A 15,803-nucleotide genomic window follows, 5' to 3' on the forward strand; every position below is an offset into this window, starting at 1 on the left:
GTAAATAATTTGGTAGATTCTGTTCCAAAATCTGCGTGCTTTTGGGCATGACCACCACACATGAAGAAGGGTGCCCCTCTGACCACAGGCCCTAAAACATAGACCCTTGCTACTAGGGTTGAGCTTCTCGATACGATCCGGTGTCAGATACCATCTCAGTAAGACTTTATATTGTGTCTCTACTAGAGCAGAGCTGATCGAGATGCTAGATGCACCCTTCCACATATATTGAAGGTCTTCTTTTTCAAGAGTGGTGTTGATCTCTTGTTCCCATCTAATAATATATTGTGGTTGGGGGAGATTGCATTTTTATAAAGTAGAGAAATGAGACCCGGGAGTATGGGTCTGTAGCACAGATATGTTCAAAGTAAGTTCTAGTGAGCAGGGAATCATGAGACCTGGTATATTTCTTAACCTTCCTGGCGGTAAGCCCGAGCTGAGCTCGGGCTATGCTGCTGGAAGGCACCGCTCAGGCCGATTTGCATATTTTTTTTTTTTGCTACACGCAGCTAGCACTTTGCTAGCTGCATGTGCATTCCGATCGCCGCCGCTACCCGCCGATTCGCCGCTAACCGTCGCGCCGCAGCCCCCCCCCTAGACCCCGTGTGCTGCTTGGTCAATCAATGCCAGGCAGCGCTGTAGGGTGGATCGGAGTCCCCTATGACGTCACGATGTCCATGACGTCACCCCGCCCGTCACCATGGACGGGATTCTCCTGATCTCCGATCGCCCCAGGGGCTGGGGGGATGCCGCTGAGCAGTGGCTATCATGTAGTGAGACCTTGTCTCGCTACATGAAATTAAAAAAAAAATAAATTTAAAAATGACTTTGCTGCCCCCTGCCGGATTTTGACAAACCGCCAGGAGGGTTAACAAAGTGTGCAACTTGCATATAACGAAAAAAACTCTGCGTCTGGTGTTTATGTTCTTTTAGGGAAGTGAAAGATTTGAGTGAGGAGTCAGTCACTAAGCTATATATGGAGGTTAGTCCTCTTTGAATCCACCATTTAAAGGCAGAGGGATTATGTAGCCCCGGGTAAAAGTCAGGGTGGCCCATAAATGTCATGAGGGGAAGATGCGGAGATTGAAGCCTATCTTTTAGTTTAACTTGATTCCAAATTTTCAGAGAATGAACCATAATTGGATTTTTAATAGATGTACGCTGCGGAGTAGGCAGCCAGAGTAGATTAATAATAGAGAGGGGAGAGCAAATCAAGCTTTTAATGTCCCGCCAGATAGGGGGGATGAGCGTCTTCATGCCACAATGCTAATTGTGCAACTTGAGCTGCTTTGTAGTAGAGTGCCACATTAGGAACGCCCAGGCCACCATCCGCAGTGAGGCGGTATAATGTTGCTCTTGACACGCGAGGCCTTGAGTTTTTCCAGATAAAAGTATAGAAAAGAGATTGTACAGTTGAGATAGGAGGAGGGGATAGTCACTGGTAATACCCTAAAAGCGTATAGAAATGTAGGTAGAATTGTCATTTTGATTGCTACTATCCGACCCAGCCATGATATCATATATCTTTTCCAGCATTCTAATAGTTTGGAGACCTCGGCAAGAAGAGTTGGGTAGTTGGCCCTAAACAATGAGTTATAGGAATTTGTTAGATAGATGCCTAGATATTTCAACTTTTGGGGTTCCCATTTAAACTCATAGCTTTTCTGCAGATTCTGCACCGTCGTAGTAGACAATGAGATATTTAATGCTTTGGATTTGAGGCCATTTATCTTCAACCCAGACATGTCCTCAAAAGTCATAAGAACATCTGCAAGATTGGATAGGGATATTTGGGGGTCAGATAAAGTAAGAATTTCGTCATCTGCATACATGCATCATTTATGTTGATTGCCTGCAATCTTAATCCCCTGAATACCAGTGTGGTTATTGATTTAAAGAGCTAAAGGCTCCATGATGAGAGCAAACAATAAGGGAGACAGAGGACAACCCTGACGGGTGCCTCTGTTTACAGGGAAAGTTGGAGATTTATGCCCGCTATATTTAATAAAAGCGCCCGAGGAACAGTACAGAGCCCTAAGCCAGACAGCAAAGTTGTGTCCAAAGCCCTAAGTAGTTAGGAGTGTGTACAGATACTCCCACGATACAGTGTCAAATGCTTTTTGTGTATCAAGTGAGAGCAGCATCATGGGGGTATCCGCACCACCCACCTCATTTATCACGTGGAAAAGTCTCCTAATATTATCGCCCGCCTGTCGGGGTGGTATGAAGCCCACCTGATCCCTCCAAATCAGATCTTCTATACCTCTGCTGAGCCTTGTGGCCAATATTTTTGCCAATATTTTAATATCAATGTTCAGCAGAGATATAGGTCTATAATTAGACCAGATCGTATGGTCAGTGTCTGGTTTGAGGATCATGCTTATGCATGCAAGTAGGAAGTCAGAGCCCGGTTTCTCACCCTGTAGTATTTTGTTATAATGCCTTTGTTAATGGGGGCCAACTCCGGCAATACTTTTTAATCAGCCCAACAACAGGACATAGGAAATCCACTCACGTGAAGAAATAGACAAGTACAATGAAGTGGCGAATATAAGGTAAAATGATGCCTGAGCCTAAGTATTTAATATCACTAGAAGAAGAAAAGAAACAGAACAAAAATATTCCTCACCTTATTAAAAATACGGCTGTGGAGTCGGTACAAAAGTCTTCTGACTCCAACTCCGACTCCTCAGTTTATGAAACCACCGACTCCAACTCCGACTCCTCAAAATGGCTCAGACTCCGACTCCTCAACTCTAACTCCTTAGTTTAATACTTACCAGGGCTGTGGATTTTGTGCAAAATCATCAGTCTCCGACTCCTCAGTTTATGAAATCACCTACTCCAACTCCGACTCCGGGTACCCAAAATTGCTCCGACTCCTTGACTCCAACTCCACAGCCCTGTAAAAAACACAGGGATGAGGGGAGGCTTTCTTGCCTCCTCTTTTGCAATCTATGTTAAGAAGCTTGCCGGTTAAAACTGATTGGGGTTGGAGCGCAAGGCTCACTGGCTCCACCCATCCGGACAATAAGAGCATGCATGGGAAAGAATGGGACTTGAGAAAGAAATGGTTAAGTATTGGGAGACACTTAATAATTTATTCTTGCTTTAACAAAATAGCAAAAACATCTTGAAAACAATTTTACTGATAAAAACCTCAGGGATTGTTTATAAAACATCCCAACATGCATTAATATGCTGCAGCTTTGGTGATCTCTGTGGAAGTTGTCACAAGTGTTATGGCTGGCAATCATTTTGCCAATTCTTAATGTGGCGCTGAAGGCCATGCTTGCATGTGAGGCCATCTTGTGTCAGTGATCAGGAATCTATGCGGTTTTGTAAATTTACTCTTATCCACATTTTTATCTCACCATTGAAAACACATAGATACATTAACACAGTGTTTTAATACTGTATAACATGTGGAAATTGAGACCCTTCTATTAATAATATAATATACACAGTGTACTACCTACCTGCTCCCAAAGCCCAGAGCCTTGTGTATCACAAGGGAAACAGAATGTTCCCCAGGCCCTAAATGGTCAGTTTCGCTGCAGTGTATTAAAATAAAAAGGAACAAGTCTGTTCTTACTGGTCTCAGCCCCAGATGGATAGTTGGAGCCTTTAGCCATTTTTAGCACAGTAAGCCGAAAATGGGGTGGCAACAAAAACAAGATTCTCCTGTAGCCTGTGTGATGATAAAGCTGCTGTCAGGAGGACACTGGTGACAGATCTATGCAAGCTATACTTATATCAGCTTTTATAAATCCTCTCTCAAATAGAACTTTACTTTCTTGCCAATGTGTGTATATCAAGCTGATTTCCGAGTTCCAGTATGTGGCTATATCATCCTCCTTACATCACACAGCAGCCTTATTTACAAACGTGGCATGTCAGAGGCTGTTCTGAAATTAGCTCTTTTCTGTCCTGATTCTCCTCAGAACTGTCTCTCCTCTTCAACATGATGGACATGCCTGTCTATAACCATGGCAACCCATTGCAACTGACCAGTCCTTTCATCAGGCCAGCTTTAACTACACATATACTGCCATAAACTAAAATAATAGCGAATGAAATAAGTATACAAACATGCATGGAGATGAGCATACTCTGTGTGCATTATGGTACTTGCCTTCATTGTTTGAAAACTCACATATAAAATAAAAGTTAAAACAAACATACAAATGAAGACAGACCGCTCTACCTCTGATACCTTTAAGCAAGGTGCTGGATGCCAGACAGCAGGACAGGAACAAAGTGAAGATGAAATCCGCACACTCGCTGGTATAGTCCAAGGGTTTTTATTTGAATCCAACTTGCAAATACAGAAATTTGGCTGACATGTTTCGGATAAAATCCTTACTCATAGCCTGAAACACTGACATCTTGGTGGAGCATATATACTGTCAAGACCGCCCATAAGGGCGTATATTCCTCCGCCCATGGGAGGAAAGCCCTGACTTAAATTTAAAGGCACAGATCAGGGTCTGCAAAAAATATGTCCACCATAACACTATATATAAAATGACAATAATGACAAAAGTACAATAGCAAGGTAAAAAAGTACAAAATTACAAAAATAGAAAAACAGTAAAACGACATCAGTATATAAAATTAATATCCCACCTGGCATTTAAGCCATCAGGTTCCCTAGTACCCATCTGTAAAATCCAAAAGGCTTCTCTTATTCGTAATTTTTTGTAAGCATCTCCTCGTCTAAAAGAAACAGTAACCCTCTCAATCCCCTGAAAAATGAAGCCCCTCATATTACCGTCATGTTTCTCCCTGTAGTGTCTCGCCACATTGCTAATGTTATCCGTTTTCCACGAGGCCCCATTAAAATGTTCAGAGATCCTTTGTCTTAAACAACGTGTAGTGCAGCCAACATATTGCAGGCTGCAGATTGTACATGTGACCACGTAAACAACGGATTTCGTGTTACAATTGATAAATTGGCGTAAAGGGAAATTTCTCTGATTAGCCATGGATGAGACAGTACGTGAAGAATGATGGTAAGTACAATAATTACAGGAAGAGAAACCACACCTGTACGATCCGGTAGTGGACAACCAAGTATGTCGCACCGGAACAGCAGAGGACTGAAAGAGGCTGGGAGAGAGGGTGGATCCCAGGGATGGGGCCTTTCTGTAGGCGAACCTACAACCTGGTTGGAGTACTTGTTGTAGCTTATCATCTGCATATAGCACAGGGATATATTTCTTGATGACCTGCACCACCCTGTCATACTGTTGGCTATATGTAGTTATGAAGTTGATAGAGCCATCATTGGACTTCTGGACCCGTGTACTATCGGATTTGTCCCTCAAAAGTGTTTCTCTATCTCTAGAGGCAGCAATTCTCTGAGCCCTATCAAGATCTGGGTCAGAGTAACCCCTCGCTTTAAAGCGTGACCTAAGGATAGAAAACTCGTGCAGTGTGAACTCATCTGTAGAGCAATTCCTCCTTGCTCTAATGTATTCCCCTACAGGGACACCCCTGAGAGTATGTTTCGGGTGGCAGCTGGTTGCCTGTAACAGAGAGTTCCCAGCACAGGGCTTTCTATAGGTTCTAGTGTTGATAGTTCCAAATTCTCCCGATCCACAGAGAGTGATATCAAGGAAATCCATCTGTATGTCATCTGATTTATATGTAAAAGACAGATTAAAGTTGTTATCATTAAGATATGACCAAAGTTGTTGTAGAGCTTCATCTGTCCCCTGCCAAATCAAAAGAAGGTCGTCAATGAAACGACCATACCAAACAATAGAGTCCAAAAAGGGGTTCGTCTCTCCAAAAATGCGGAGCTCCTCCCACCACCCCATGTAGAGGTTCGCGAGTGAGGGCGAAAACTTCGCCCCCATAGAAGCTCCGCACTTCTGGAGGTAGAACCCCCCATCAAAAGAAAAATAATTGTGTGAAAGGAGAAACTCTGTTACCAATAGAATATATGCTTGTAATGGAGTCGAGAACGAACTGTACTTTGAGAGATGAAACTCAAGGGCCACAATAGCCAAATTGTGGGGGATAGAAGAATACAATGCTTTTACATCGAGAGTTACCCATTTATATTGTGATTTCCACTGTATATTATCAAGGGATGAAAGGACATGTTTGGTGTCTTTGACAAGGCCGGGGAGCCTCAAAACCAGTGGCTGTAGGTGGGAGTCCAGCCATTCCCCCAACCTCTCCCCAAGGGAACCGATGCCAGACACAATAGGTCTGCCCTCAGGTGGAGAGACAGGCTTATGTATCTTGGGGAGATGGTGGAAGATGGGAATGACTGGACTCCGGACCTTAAGGAAATCTGCCATATTCTTTTTCAGTAACCCCATCGATTCACCCATGGAAACAAGTTGATCAAATTCAAGTTTAAAATCAAAAGTGGGGTCCGTGGGGAGACGGATATATGTGTTTGGGTCCTGAAGCTGTCGCAAGGCTTCTGCCCTGTAATCAGTTGCATTAAGAACAACCACCGCTCCCCCCTTATCCGCATGATGGGGGGAAACTATCCAGAGCTCCATGGTGGAGACGGCTGTGCAGAGGATGCAACAGAGTGTGCCCGGATTGGTGGAGCGGATGTCTGGCATCCAATCGGAGCGGCTGCCTGGCCTTGCCCCGCCTAGTGCGGGGGAGCCCGCGATTGGGTCTGGTGCGGAGAGTGCTGGCACTGGATTGGCCCCTGGCGTACGTCCTGATCTTCCGGGTCAGATGTTGTCTAGCACGCTGATATCCCAACTACTTACACCAGACGTCCTACGCCAACTACAGGCGGCCACCGCTCGGCTGCACACCGGGATACCTGACACGGAGCCGTCCTCCACTGGACCCGTGAACCTCCATACTTCCTCCTATGCAGGGGGACTGGATACTGGAAGTGGACATCCGTATGACCCTTATCGTCATGTGAGTAATACAACTCCCTCCACTTCTTCTGCCCTCACTGGTCCTGTGTCCACCCGGGGCTCTGCATCTGCCCCTCCAGCATGGACAGCTCCTTCCCTTTACTTTCCTGGGACTCATTGTATTCCTACATACCCTCCTTATTTGCCCCCTCTGTTGCCTGGTGGCTCAGACCACAACACCAATAATGCTGCTGCAAACTTTGTTGCTCCGTCTGGAGCTGCTTTGAATGGACATATGTCTGGGTTTGTGGAGCATGCACCCCCACAGAACTTGGGGATCCCTGCGGTTGCAGGTGGTAATCAGTCACAGAAAGGGGACTTATCTAATCAGAGACTCTTGTCACAGTCTGATTTGGGCTGTGACTTAAGGAGGGCCAATAAATTTGTCACAGTTTTCTCTAGAACACCAAAAGTTTTTGAGGATGAAATGGATCTTTCTTTAAAATCTGTATTTAACCATTTAGAACATCAACTAACTAAAGAAACCAAGCTTTGGTGGGATCTCACCGCCCTTAAGCAATATGTGGCGGAGGGGATTATACCACGTGGTCTTAGAATTAAGAAAATTCCTACGAATGTTTATTGTGACAGATTTTTGATAGAGTGGAATGAGATCTTATCTGACTGTTCGTTAAAGTTAATGAAATTGATTGTGATTTATGAGGAACAGAGACTTGTCGATCTCAACCTGGAAATTTCTCGTACACGGGTTGAGGTAGACAAGTTCCTTGACACAGAAATGTATGATAATTTGAATAGTCAGCTAAAGGAGAATGTAGCCAAGTTGGAAACTACCATTATGAACCTTAAAAGGTCTAAATATCTAAGAGATATTGGTGATTATCGTGATGGTTTGGTGTATGAGTGGGGCAGGTGGAGTTCCACAGGGAGGGGACGTCCGGTTGGACCTCATAACCCCAAACCAATTTTGAAACGTTCCCCCAGGACCCCCATCAAACGAGTTAGCTTTAGCTCTCCAGAAAATTCAGATGTGCAGTCGGATTTGTCAGATACCCCAGAGCATTCAGGTTCCAACAATAATGATGAATTCTCCCGATCACAACCAAATTTGAATTCCCTCCCTTTAGATCAGGCGACCCGTCCCAAACACCCCAAGAAATCCAAACGGAGATGGTACAGGCCTCACCAGACACCCAAGGGAGGGTCGGTAGGAAGCCACGGAGAGCGGGGAGGAAACATAGGAAGAAGGTAGTGTCCCAGCTGTCTAATGTAATAAATATTTCCCATGCTACTTTGTCACACGAGGAGATTTCACTTTTGTCTAGAGGCCTTAATTTTATTCCGGCCTGTAGATTTAATCTTTTTGATACACTCATGGATGTGAACAGATTTGTCAGAACACTCTTATTGAAGAAACATTTCCTATCACATTCCACCTCTAATACACTACCTCCTCACATTTCTAATCCACTACCTCCTATTTCTTCATTCCAAGACACGTGCACTTCTGTTACAGCACAACAGTTAGTATCTGAAAACATGGGTCAAATAAGTATAGACGATGTGGTCCTCCCCACCCCACTCAACCGTGAATACTATCCAGTCTACTGTAGATCCTCACCAGTGGAAATTTTTCAAGATTTGGTAGAAAGAGATTTGAAATCCTTAGCAGAAAGTAGTAGGATTAGGTACAACCTAACCCCCTTAGAGCGACAGGCATTGGCCAGACTTAAGTCGAGATCCGACATTGTCATTAGAAATGCGGATAAGGGGGGAGCGGTGGTTGTTCTTAATGCAACTGATTACAGGGCAGAAGCCTTGCGACAGCTTCAGGACCCAAACACATATATCCGTCTCCCCACGGACCCCACTTTTGATTTTAAACTTGAATTTGATCAACTTGTTTCCATGGGTGAATCGATGGGGTTACTGAAAAAGAATATGGCAGATTTCCTTAAGGTCCGGAGTCCAGTCATTCCCATCTTCCACCATCTCCCCAAGATACATAAGCCTGTCTCTCCACCTGAGGGCAGACCTATTGTGTCTGGCATCGGTTCCCTTGGGGAGAGGTTGGGGGAATGGCTGGACTCCCACCTACAGCCACTGGTTTTGAGGCTCCCCGGCCTTGTCAAAGACACCAAACATGTCCTTTCATCCCTTGATAATATACAGTGGAAATCACAATATAAATGGGTAACTCTCGATGTAAAAGCATTGTATTCTTCTATCCCCCACAATTTGGCTATTGTGGCCCTTGAGTTTCATCTCTCAAAGTACAGTTCGTTCTCGACTCCATTACAAGCATATATTCTATTGGTAACAGAGTTTCTCCTTTCACACAATTATTTTTCTTTTGATGGGGGGTTATACCTCCAGAAGTGCGGAGCTTCTATGGGGGCGAAGTTTTCGCCCTCACTCGCGAACCTCTACATGGGGTGGTGGGAGGAGCTCCGCATTTTTGGAGAGACTAACCCCTTTTTGGACTCTATTGTTTGGTATGGTCGTTTCATTGACGACCTTCTTTTGATTTGGCAGGGGACAGATGAAGCTCTACAACAACTTTGGTCATATCTTAATGATAACAACTTTAATCTGTCTTTTACATATAAATCAGATGACATACAGATGGATTTCCTTGATATCACTCTCTGTGGATCGGGAGAATTTGGAACTATCAACACTAGAACCTATAGAAAGCCCTGTGCTGGGAACTCTCTGTTACAGGCAACCAGCTGCCACCCGAAACATACTCTCAGGGGTGTCCCTGTAGGGGAATACATTAGAGCAAGGAGGAATTGCTCTACAGATGAGTTCACACTGCACGAGTTTTCTATCCTTAGGTCACGCTTTAAAGCGAGGGGTTACTCTGACCCAGATCTTGATAGGGCTCAGAGAATTGCTGCCTCTAGAGATAGAGAAACACTTTTGAGGGACAAATCCGATAGTACACGGGTCCAGAAGTCCAATGATGGCTCTATCAACTTCATAACTACATATAGCCAACAGTATGACAGGGTGGTGCAGGTCATCAAGAAATATATCCCTGTGCTATATGCAGATGATAAGCTACAACAAGTACTCCAACCAGGTTGTAGGTTCGCCTACAGAAAGGCCCCATCCCTGGGATCCACCCTCTCTCCCAGCCTCTTTCAGTCCTCTGCTGTTCCGGTGCGACATACTTGGTTGTCCACTACCGGATCGTACAGGTGTGGTTTCTCTTCCTGTAATTATTGTACTTACCATCATTCTTCACGTACTGTCTCATCCATGGCTAATCAGAGAAATTTCCCTTTACGCCAATTTATCAATTGTAACACGAAATCCGTTGTTTACGTGGTCACATGTACAATCTGCAGCCTGCAATATGTTGGCTGCACTACACGTTGTTTAAGACAAAGGATCTCTGAACATTTTAATGGGGCCTCGTGGAAAACGGATAACATTAGCAATGTGGCGAGACACTACAGGGAGAAACATGACGGTAATATGAGGGGCTTCATTTTTCAGGGGATTGAGAGGGTTACTGTTTCTTTTAGACGAGGAGATGCTTACAAAAAATTACGAATAAGAGAAGCCTTTTGGATTTTACAGATGGGTACTAGGGAACCTGATGGCTTAAATGCCAGGTGGGATATTAATTTTATATACTGATGTCGTTTTACTGTTTTTCTATTTTTGTAATTTTGTACTTTTTTACCTTGCTATTGTACTTTTGTCATTATTGTCATTTTATATATAGTGTTATGGTGGACATATTTTTTGCAGACCCTGATCTGTGCCTTTAAATTTAAGTCAGGGCTTTCCTCCCATGGGCGGAGGAATATACGCCCTTATGGGCGGTCTTGACAGTATATATGCTCCACCAAGATGTCAGTGTTTCAGGCTATGAGTAAGGATTTTATCCGAAACATGTCAGCCAAATTTCTGTATTTGCAAGTTGGATTCAAATAAAAACCCTTGGACTATACCAGCGAGTGTGCGGATTTCATCTTCACTTAAAACAAACATACACAGGTCATACTTGCCTCCCGTGTAGACTACCCCCCAATCTTCTGCTCCTCTCCCACCTCCTGTTTGTCCACGGTGATCAATTAAATTCTCTATCCTCCATTTGAAAAATGGCAATGACCCTGTAACAGCTTCCGGGTCAGAACATTGTTAAACTGTAATATCGCCCACATGAGCCATAGGGAGATATGGGCACAACCTTGCTCATCAGTTGTCCTATCAGTTATAACTGACAGCAACTGATATATCACTGACAGTAACTACTATAGTTCAACTGGAACGGATCGTTGTTAGAAGAAAATGGTGAGCTTCTGAGAGGAACTTATAGCAAGGTAAGTATTTCATATTCATTTGCAGGTGCATTGTGTGTTCATTTTAAATAATTTTACTTGGTTCAGGTTCCCTTTAAAGCCTTAAAGGACAACTGAAGTAAGAAGAATATGATGGCTGCCATATTTTTTTTCCTTTTAAACAATACCAGTTGACCAGAAACAAGCACGCTGCTAATCTTGTCAGATCTGACAATAATGTCAGAAACACCTGATCTTCTGCATGCTTGCTCAGGGTCTATGGCTAAAAGGCAGATCAGCAGGACTGTCAGGCAACTGGTATTGTTTAAAAGGAAATAAACATGGCAGCCTCCATATCGCTTTTGCTTAAGTTGTCCTTTAAGCTGGCCATACACTATTCAATTATCCCTCGATTTTGTTTTTGATATTGATATTAAAGGGAACCAAGGAGCATTTTTTCAATGCAGTTTGTCCTGGTTTTTAATAGCTGTACTGTTCCCCTTCCCCTTCTCCCTGCCCTTGAGGGTGTGAAGTTAAGCATTTGTGACTTCGTTAAACTGTTTGAAGAGCAGCGTCCTATGTGTCAGCCCCCACCCCCCAAAAAAATCAAGTGATAATTCAATACCCAGATTTAAAATATAGGGAGTAATAACAGGGCGCTCTACAGGTACAGAAGAATCATAAAACAATGTCCCTTAATACATAAACATTCCCAAAGTCCATATAAAATTCCTCCCAGAGTCCTTGGGTGTAGAAAGCAGAAAGGCACTGCTATATGGTGAAGGAGCACTGGGTGTTATTGTAACAACTGGGAGCACTGGTGAAGTTATTTATGCCCCAGTCATACAGTATCACACTATTGCAGTGCCTTTCTGTTTTCTATGTTTGGAGTACTCGAGAGGAGAAAAGACCACATTGAAAAGATCCTGTATACTGGCCGGGCCAGAAGCGCTGTTTGCTGATCCTGAGAAGGGCAGCCCAAATATCTGGTGAGTGTATAGTGTAACCATTTACCACAGGAAGATTGGGAGGAGTTCCTTACACCCAAGGAGTCTGGGAGAAATTTTATATGGACTTTGGCAATGTTCAGTGTTCTCCCCAGGCTCTTTTAGCTGGGTGCTCCACCCGGCTAGATTTGGTGACCACCCGGCTGTCATCGGCTCACCTCCTCCTATGCTGTAAGCAGAGCTGCCCTGCATTTTCATCTCAACCCACCCAGCTACTTTTTCATGCCACCCGGCTACTATTTCATGCCACCCAGCTGGAAAAAAATTCTGGGGAGAACACTGAATGTTTATGTATTAAGGGACATTGTTTTATGATTCTTCTGTATCTGTAGAGCGCCCTGTTATTACTCCCCATATTTTATACTTCAAGTGACACACACACTTAAAAAACAGGAGCTACCCAGGAAAAATAAGCGGAACAACTGTACAGCCATTAGGGCATATAGTGGAGGAGCGCACACTGAGGTTGTCTGGTTTTGATTTAATAGCTAGGTTCAGGCCGGGATCACACTCATGCAGCATATGCGGAAATGTCACGGTAGCACATCCGCTCAGGTTGCTAGCCCATACTGGGCAGATGCGCTGGCGTCGTTTACATTGGTCGCTGCATTTGTGTCGCCACTCGTCCGCTGCTACTTCTGACACTTATCTTCTGCACTGTTCCCGCTTGTCCAGAGACCAAGAAGCAAGGGGCTTCCTGTTGGTTTGTTAAGAAAAAAAAAACAAAACAAAAAAAAACCAACAACAACATGTAAATCCTACCTAGCAACAGGGAGGATTCTCATTGGCCCACCTGAACCAATGAGAATTTTCTATGTTGCAAGATGATTCCTCTCAGTCCTCCTACCCTCTTCTGCCTTCCAGTCCACAACTTGTCCCTGGCCTATCAGTCCATCGGTCCTGCTACCCTATCCTGCATGCCTGCCTGCAACCTACCATTGTTCTCTGTGTTTGTCCAGATGCCAACCTTGCTCCAGTCCTGCCTGTTACCCCGTGTGGCCTGTTCCTACCGGTTATCTTTGTCCTTTTCTATATTGTGATGATTGGCCTCCTGTTCTTTTCATCCCTAGTGAGGTAACCCCAGGGGTCTTGACCTGGTGTGCACTTGCAGTAAAGTATTGTGGTGCCTGTTAAAGTTAGCAGCCCATCAGTGAATGGTGCTCTCTTAGATCTGCTCCATGGTGAAGCCCAACATTTTCCATCAGTGCCAAGGTCAAAAGGATCCCTAACAGACAAGCTGTTAGATATTAAATGGAATGCAGTTTCTGATTTCCAGATGACTATAGGTACAGGTCACACACTGCTTGCTTGTATAGTATATATGCCTACTACTCTAGTAGTATATGCCTACTCTTTTTTTCTACTATCCATCTGCTGCATAATAAAATGTTACACTGGCCCATGAAATTATCACTTCAGGTAGCGTGTTTGCAGGCTAAGTATACTCTTTTTCCTCCTCCTGTCATGCAGTGTTATGCTGATACGCTATGCAACTGCATGGAGGGATAACAGCTGCCTGTTGCACAAAGGGGAGGGTAGCAGGTCAATGTCTATGTCAATTACTTTTTATACACAAACTGCAAGTCTGGCTCCTTACTACAGTTTCTAAAGGCTATTGAGGAAGAGGGAGATTACAAGTGTTAACCGGTTTTCTATATTGTAGAAATAATGCTACCTCTTAGAGAGGCAAAGTGCGTTTTTGATAGGTTACTCCAAAACCCATATTAGATAGTAAGAAGGATGTTAAGATTACAAGTTCCATAATAGACAAATATTTGCAACAATTACTATGACACAGCAGTCATCAATACCCTTCATCAGCAGACATGCTGCCAAATGAAAGAAGCTTTTACAGTACTGTGCATTTTCCATCGTCACGGACTACAACCATTCAAGATATTCATGCTATTCCAAATACAGCATGAAAAAAAAATGAATTGTATAAAATCAGGGAGATGATAAGAAGGCAAACCATAGGGCAAGACTGAATGCAAGAGGTGAGGCCTGTTTCACATCACTCTTGTTTTGTTTTTAAAAGCCAGCTATTTAAAATTCAGCCGCAATATCACTAAAATACTGAAGTCCCATGGAGAGTGCTGGGTAACACATCCTAGCAAGACAAATCCTTGGGGTGCGATGTGTCACAGAGAAGACTCTGCAGAGGGTCTGCCAGCAGATTCATTATAGCCTCTGCAGGAGCGGCCTTGCCATCTAACCACTCTGCTCATTAGTTTCCTTCCACGGTGTCAGTAGAAATCAGGATTATTTGACATACAGCTCCGATTGTTACCCAGTTCTGCACCTGACCTCACCATTATGGTCAGGAGGGATTTCTGGGTTGGGCTTTCTGGACTGACAATTCTAACTGCCACAAACTAATTTTAGTAACCTGTAGCGTGTATACCAAGAAATGTTCTGTACAGTTTTTTTCCATTTGTGACAAATATGCATTGTTTCTAAACTGTTCATATAGATGTGGCTGCCTTTTAACACTTTCCAATGTAAATAACCAAAAATGGTGTATATGTATCACATTCAATATTTATCATATTTGTCTGTGAAGGAAAAAGCCCTGTAGTGAACCTGGCTACTGCCATCAGCAACCCATTCTGTCTTAACATGTGATGATGCACACTCACCTCTTCCCACTGATGTATATACCGGATGAGCCTGGAGAGTCGAAGCAACCTAAGAAGACTGAGGATCTTGGTGAACCTCACAATTCGTAGAGCACGGGCTGTCTTATATACTTCAGAGTCAATGCCCTTTTCTACAATGAGAAATATGTAGTCCACGGGGATGGAGGACACAAAGTCCACCACAAACCATGTGCGCAGATATTTACGTTTGATCTTCTGCGGATCCAAAATGATCTCAGTGTTGTCTTCAATGACAATACCAGTTCGAAAGTTCAGAACCAAGTCCATAAGAAAGAAGGTGTCTGACACCACATTAAACACAATCCATGGCGTGGTAGTCTCATCCTTGAAGAAAGTTATTCCCACAGGGATGATTATTAGGTTCCCCACCATGAACAGCAGCATTGAGAAGTCCCAGTAAAACCTGTGGAAGAGAGAAACCAAAGTAAGCAAAATAATGAGTCTCTTAATTTCCTAAGGTCACATTCTAATGTCTAAGGTAAATAAGACTGAAGTAATTGAATAATTATTTTGTGGCATATTTATTTTATTTATTGTGTTTTTACCAGGGATGGCCAATGAGACACAAATGATTGAGTTGATTCAGGATTAGGCAAATGTATGCTGCTTCAAAATGGAACAATTGAATTCCACCTTGGTGGAATTTGAATGGTCCACTTCTAAGCCGAGAGGTTTTTCAGTTTTTTGCATTAACATGCAGCTACAGCTTACACCACATAAAGTACAATTCTCCAGGAGCCACAGAGCACCATTTTTTAGGACTAGAGGAAGGGTCATAGACAGCTTCAAAAAAAATAATAAAAAAAAGTGCTTTTTATGGTGATATTGCACAGCTATGTGATAAATGGACCAATCTCTGACAATGGTGCTCCTTGTCTGGTTTCATCATTCTTGGATTACTCATGTATTGTGTGCTGGATTGCAGCAAAACTGAAGATATCCTGCTGTTGTTAACCTTGATATTTCAGGTTT

At 43.5% G+C, this 15,803-nt stretch overlaps 1 protein-coding gene across 3 annotated transcripts in view; it reads right to left on the minus strand.

The window, feature by feature from the left end:
• HCN2 (hyperpolarization activated cyclic nucleotide gated potassium and sodium channel 2) overlaps positions 1-15,803 on the minus strand; it is a 219,051-nt gene that overhangs the window by 67,767 nt on the left and 135,481 nt on the right. For all 3 annotated transcript variants that reach the window (XM_068234059.1, XM_068234058.1, XM_068234057.1), the window contains exon 2: positions 14,811-15,234. In XM_068234059.1, the coding sequence (XP_068090160.1) occupies positions 14,811-15,215 (405 nt within the window). In that variant the 5' untranslated portion in view covers positions 15,216-15,234. The remainder of the gene's footprint in view (positions 1-14,810; positions 15,235-15,803) is intronic.

Source organism: Hyperolius riggenbachi, chromosome 1 (genome assembly GCF_040937935.1).
Source record: "Hyperolius riggenbachi isolate aHypRig1 chromosome 1, aHypRig1.pri, whole genome shotgun sequence".
Taxonomy (NCBI): Eukaryota; Metazoa; Chordata; class Amphibia; order Anura; family Hyperoliidae; genus Hyperolius; species Hyperolius riggenbachi.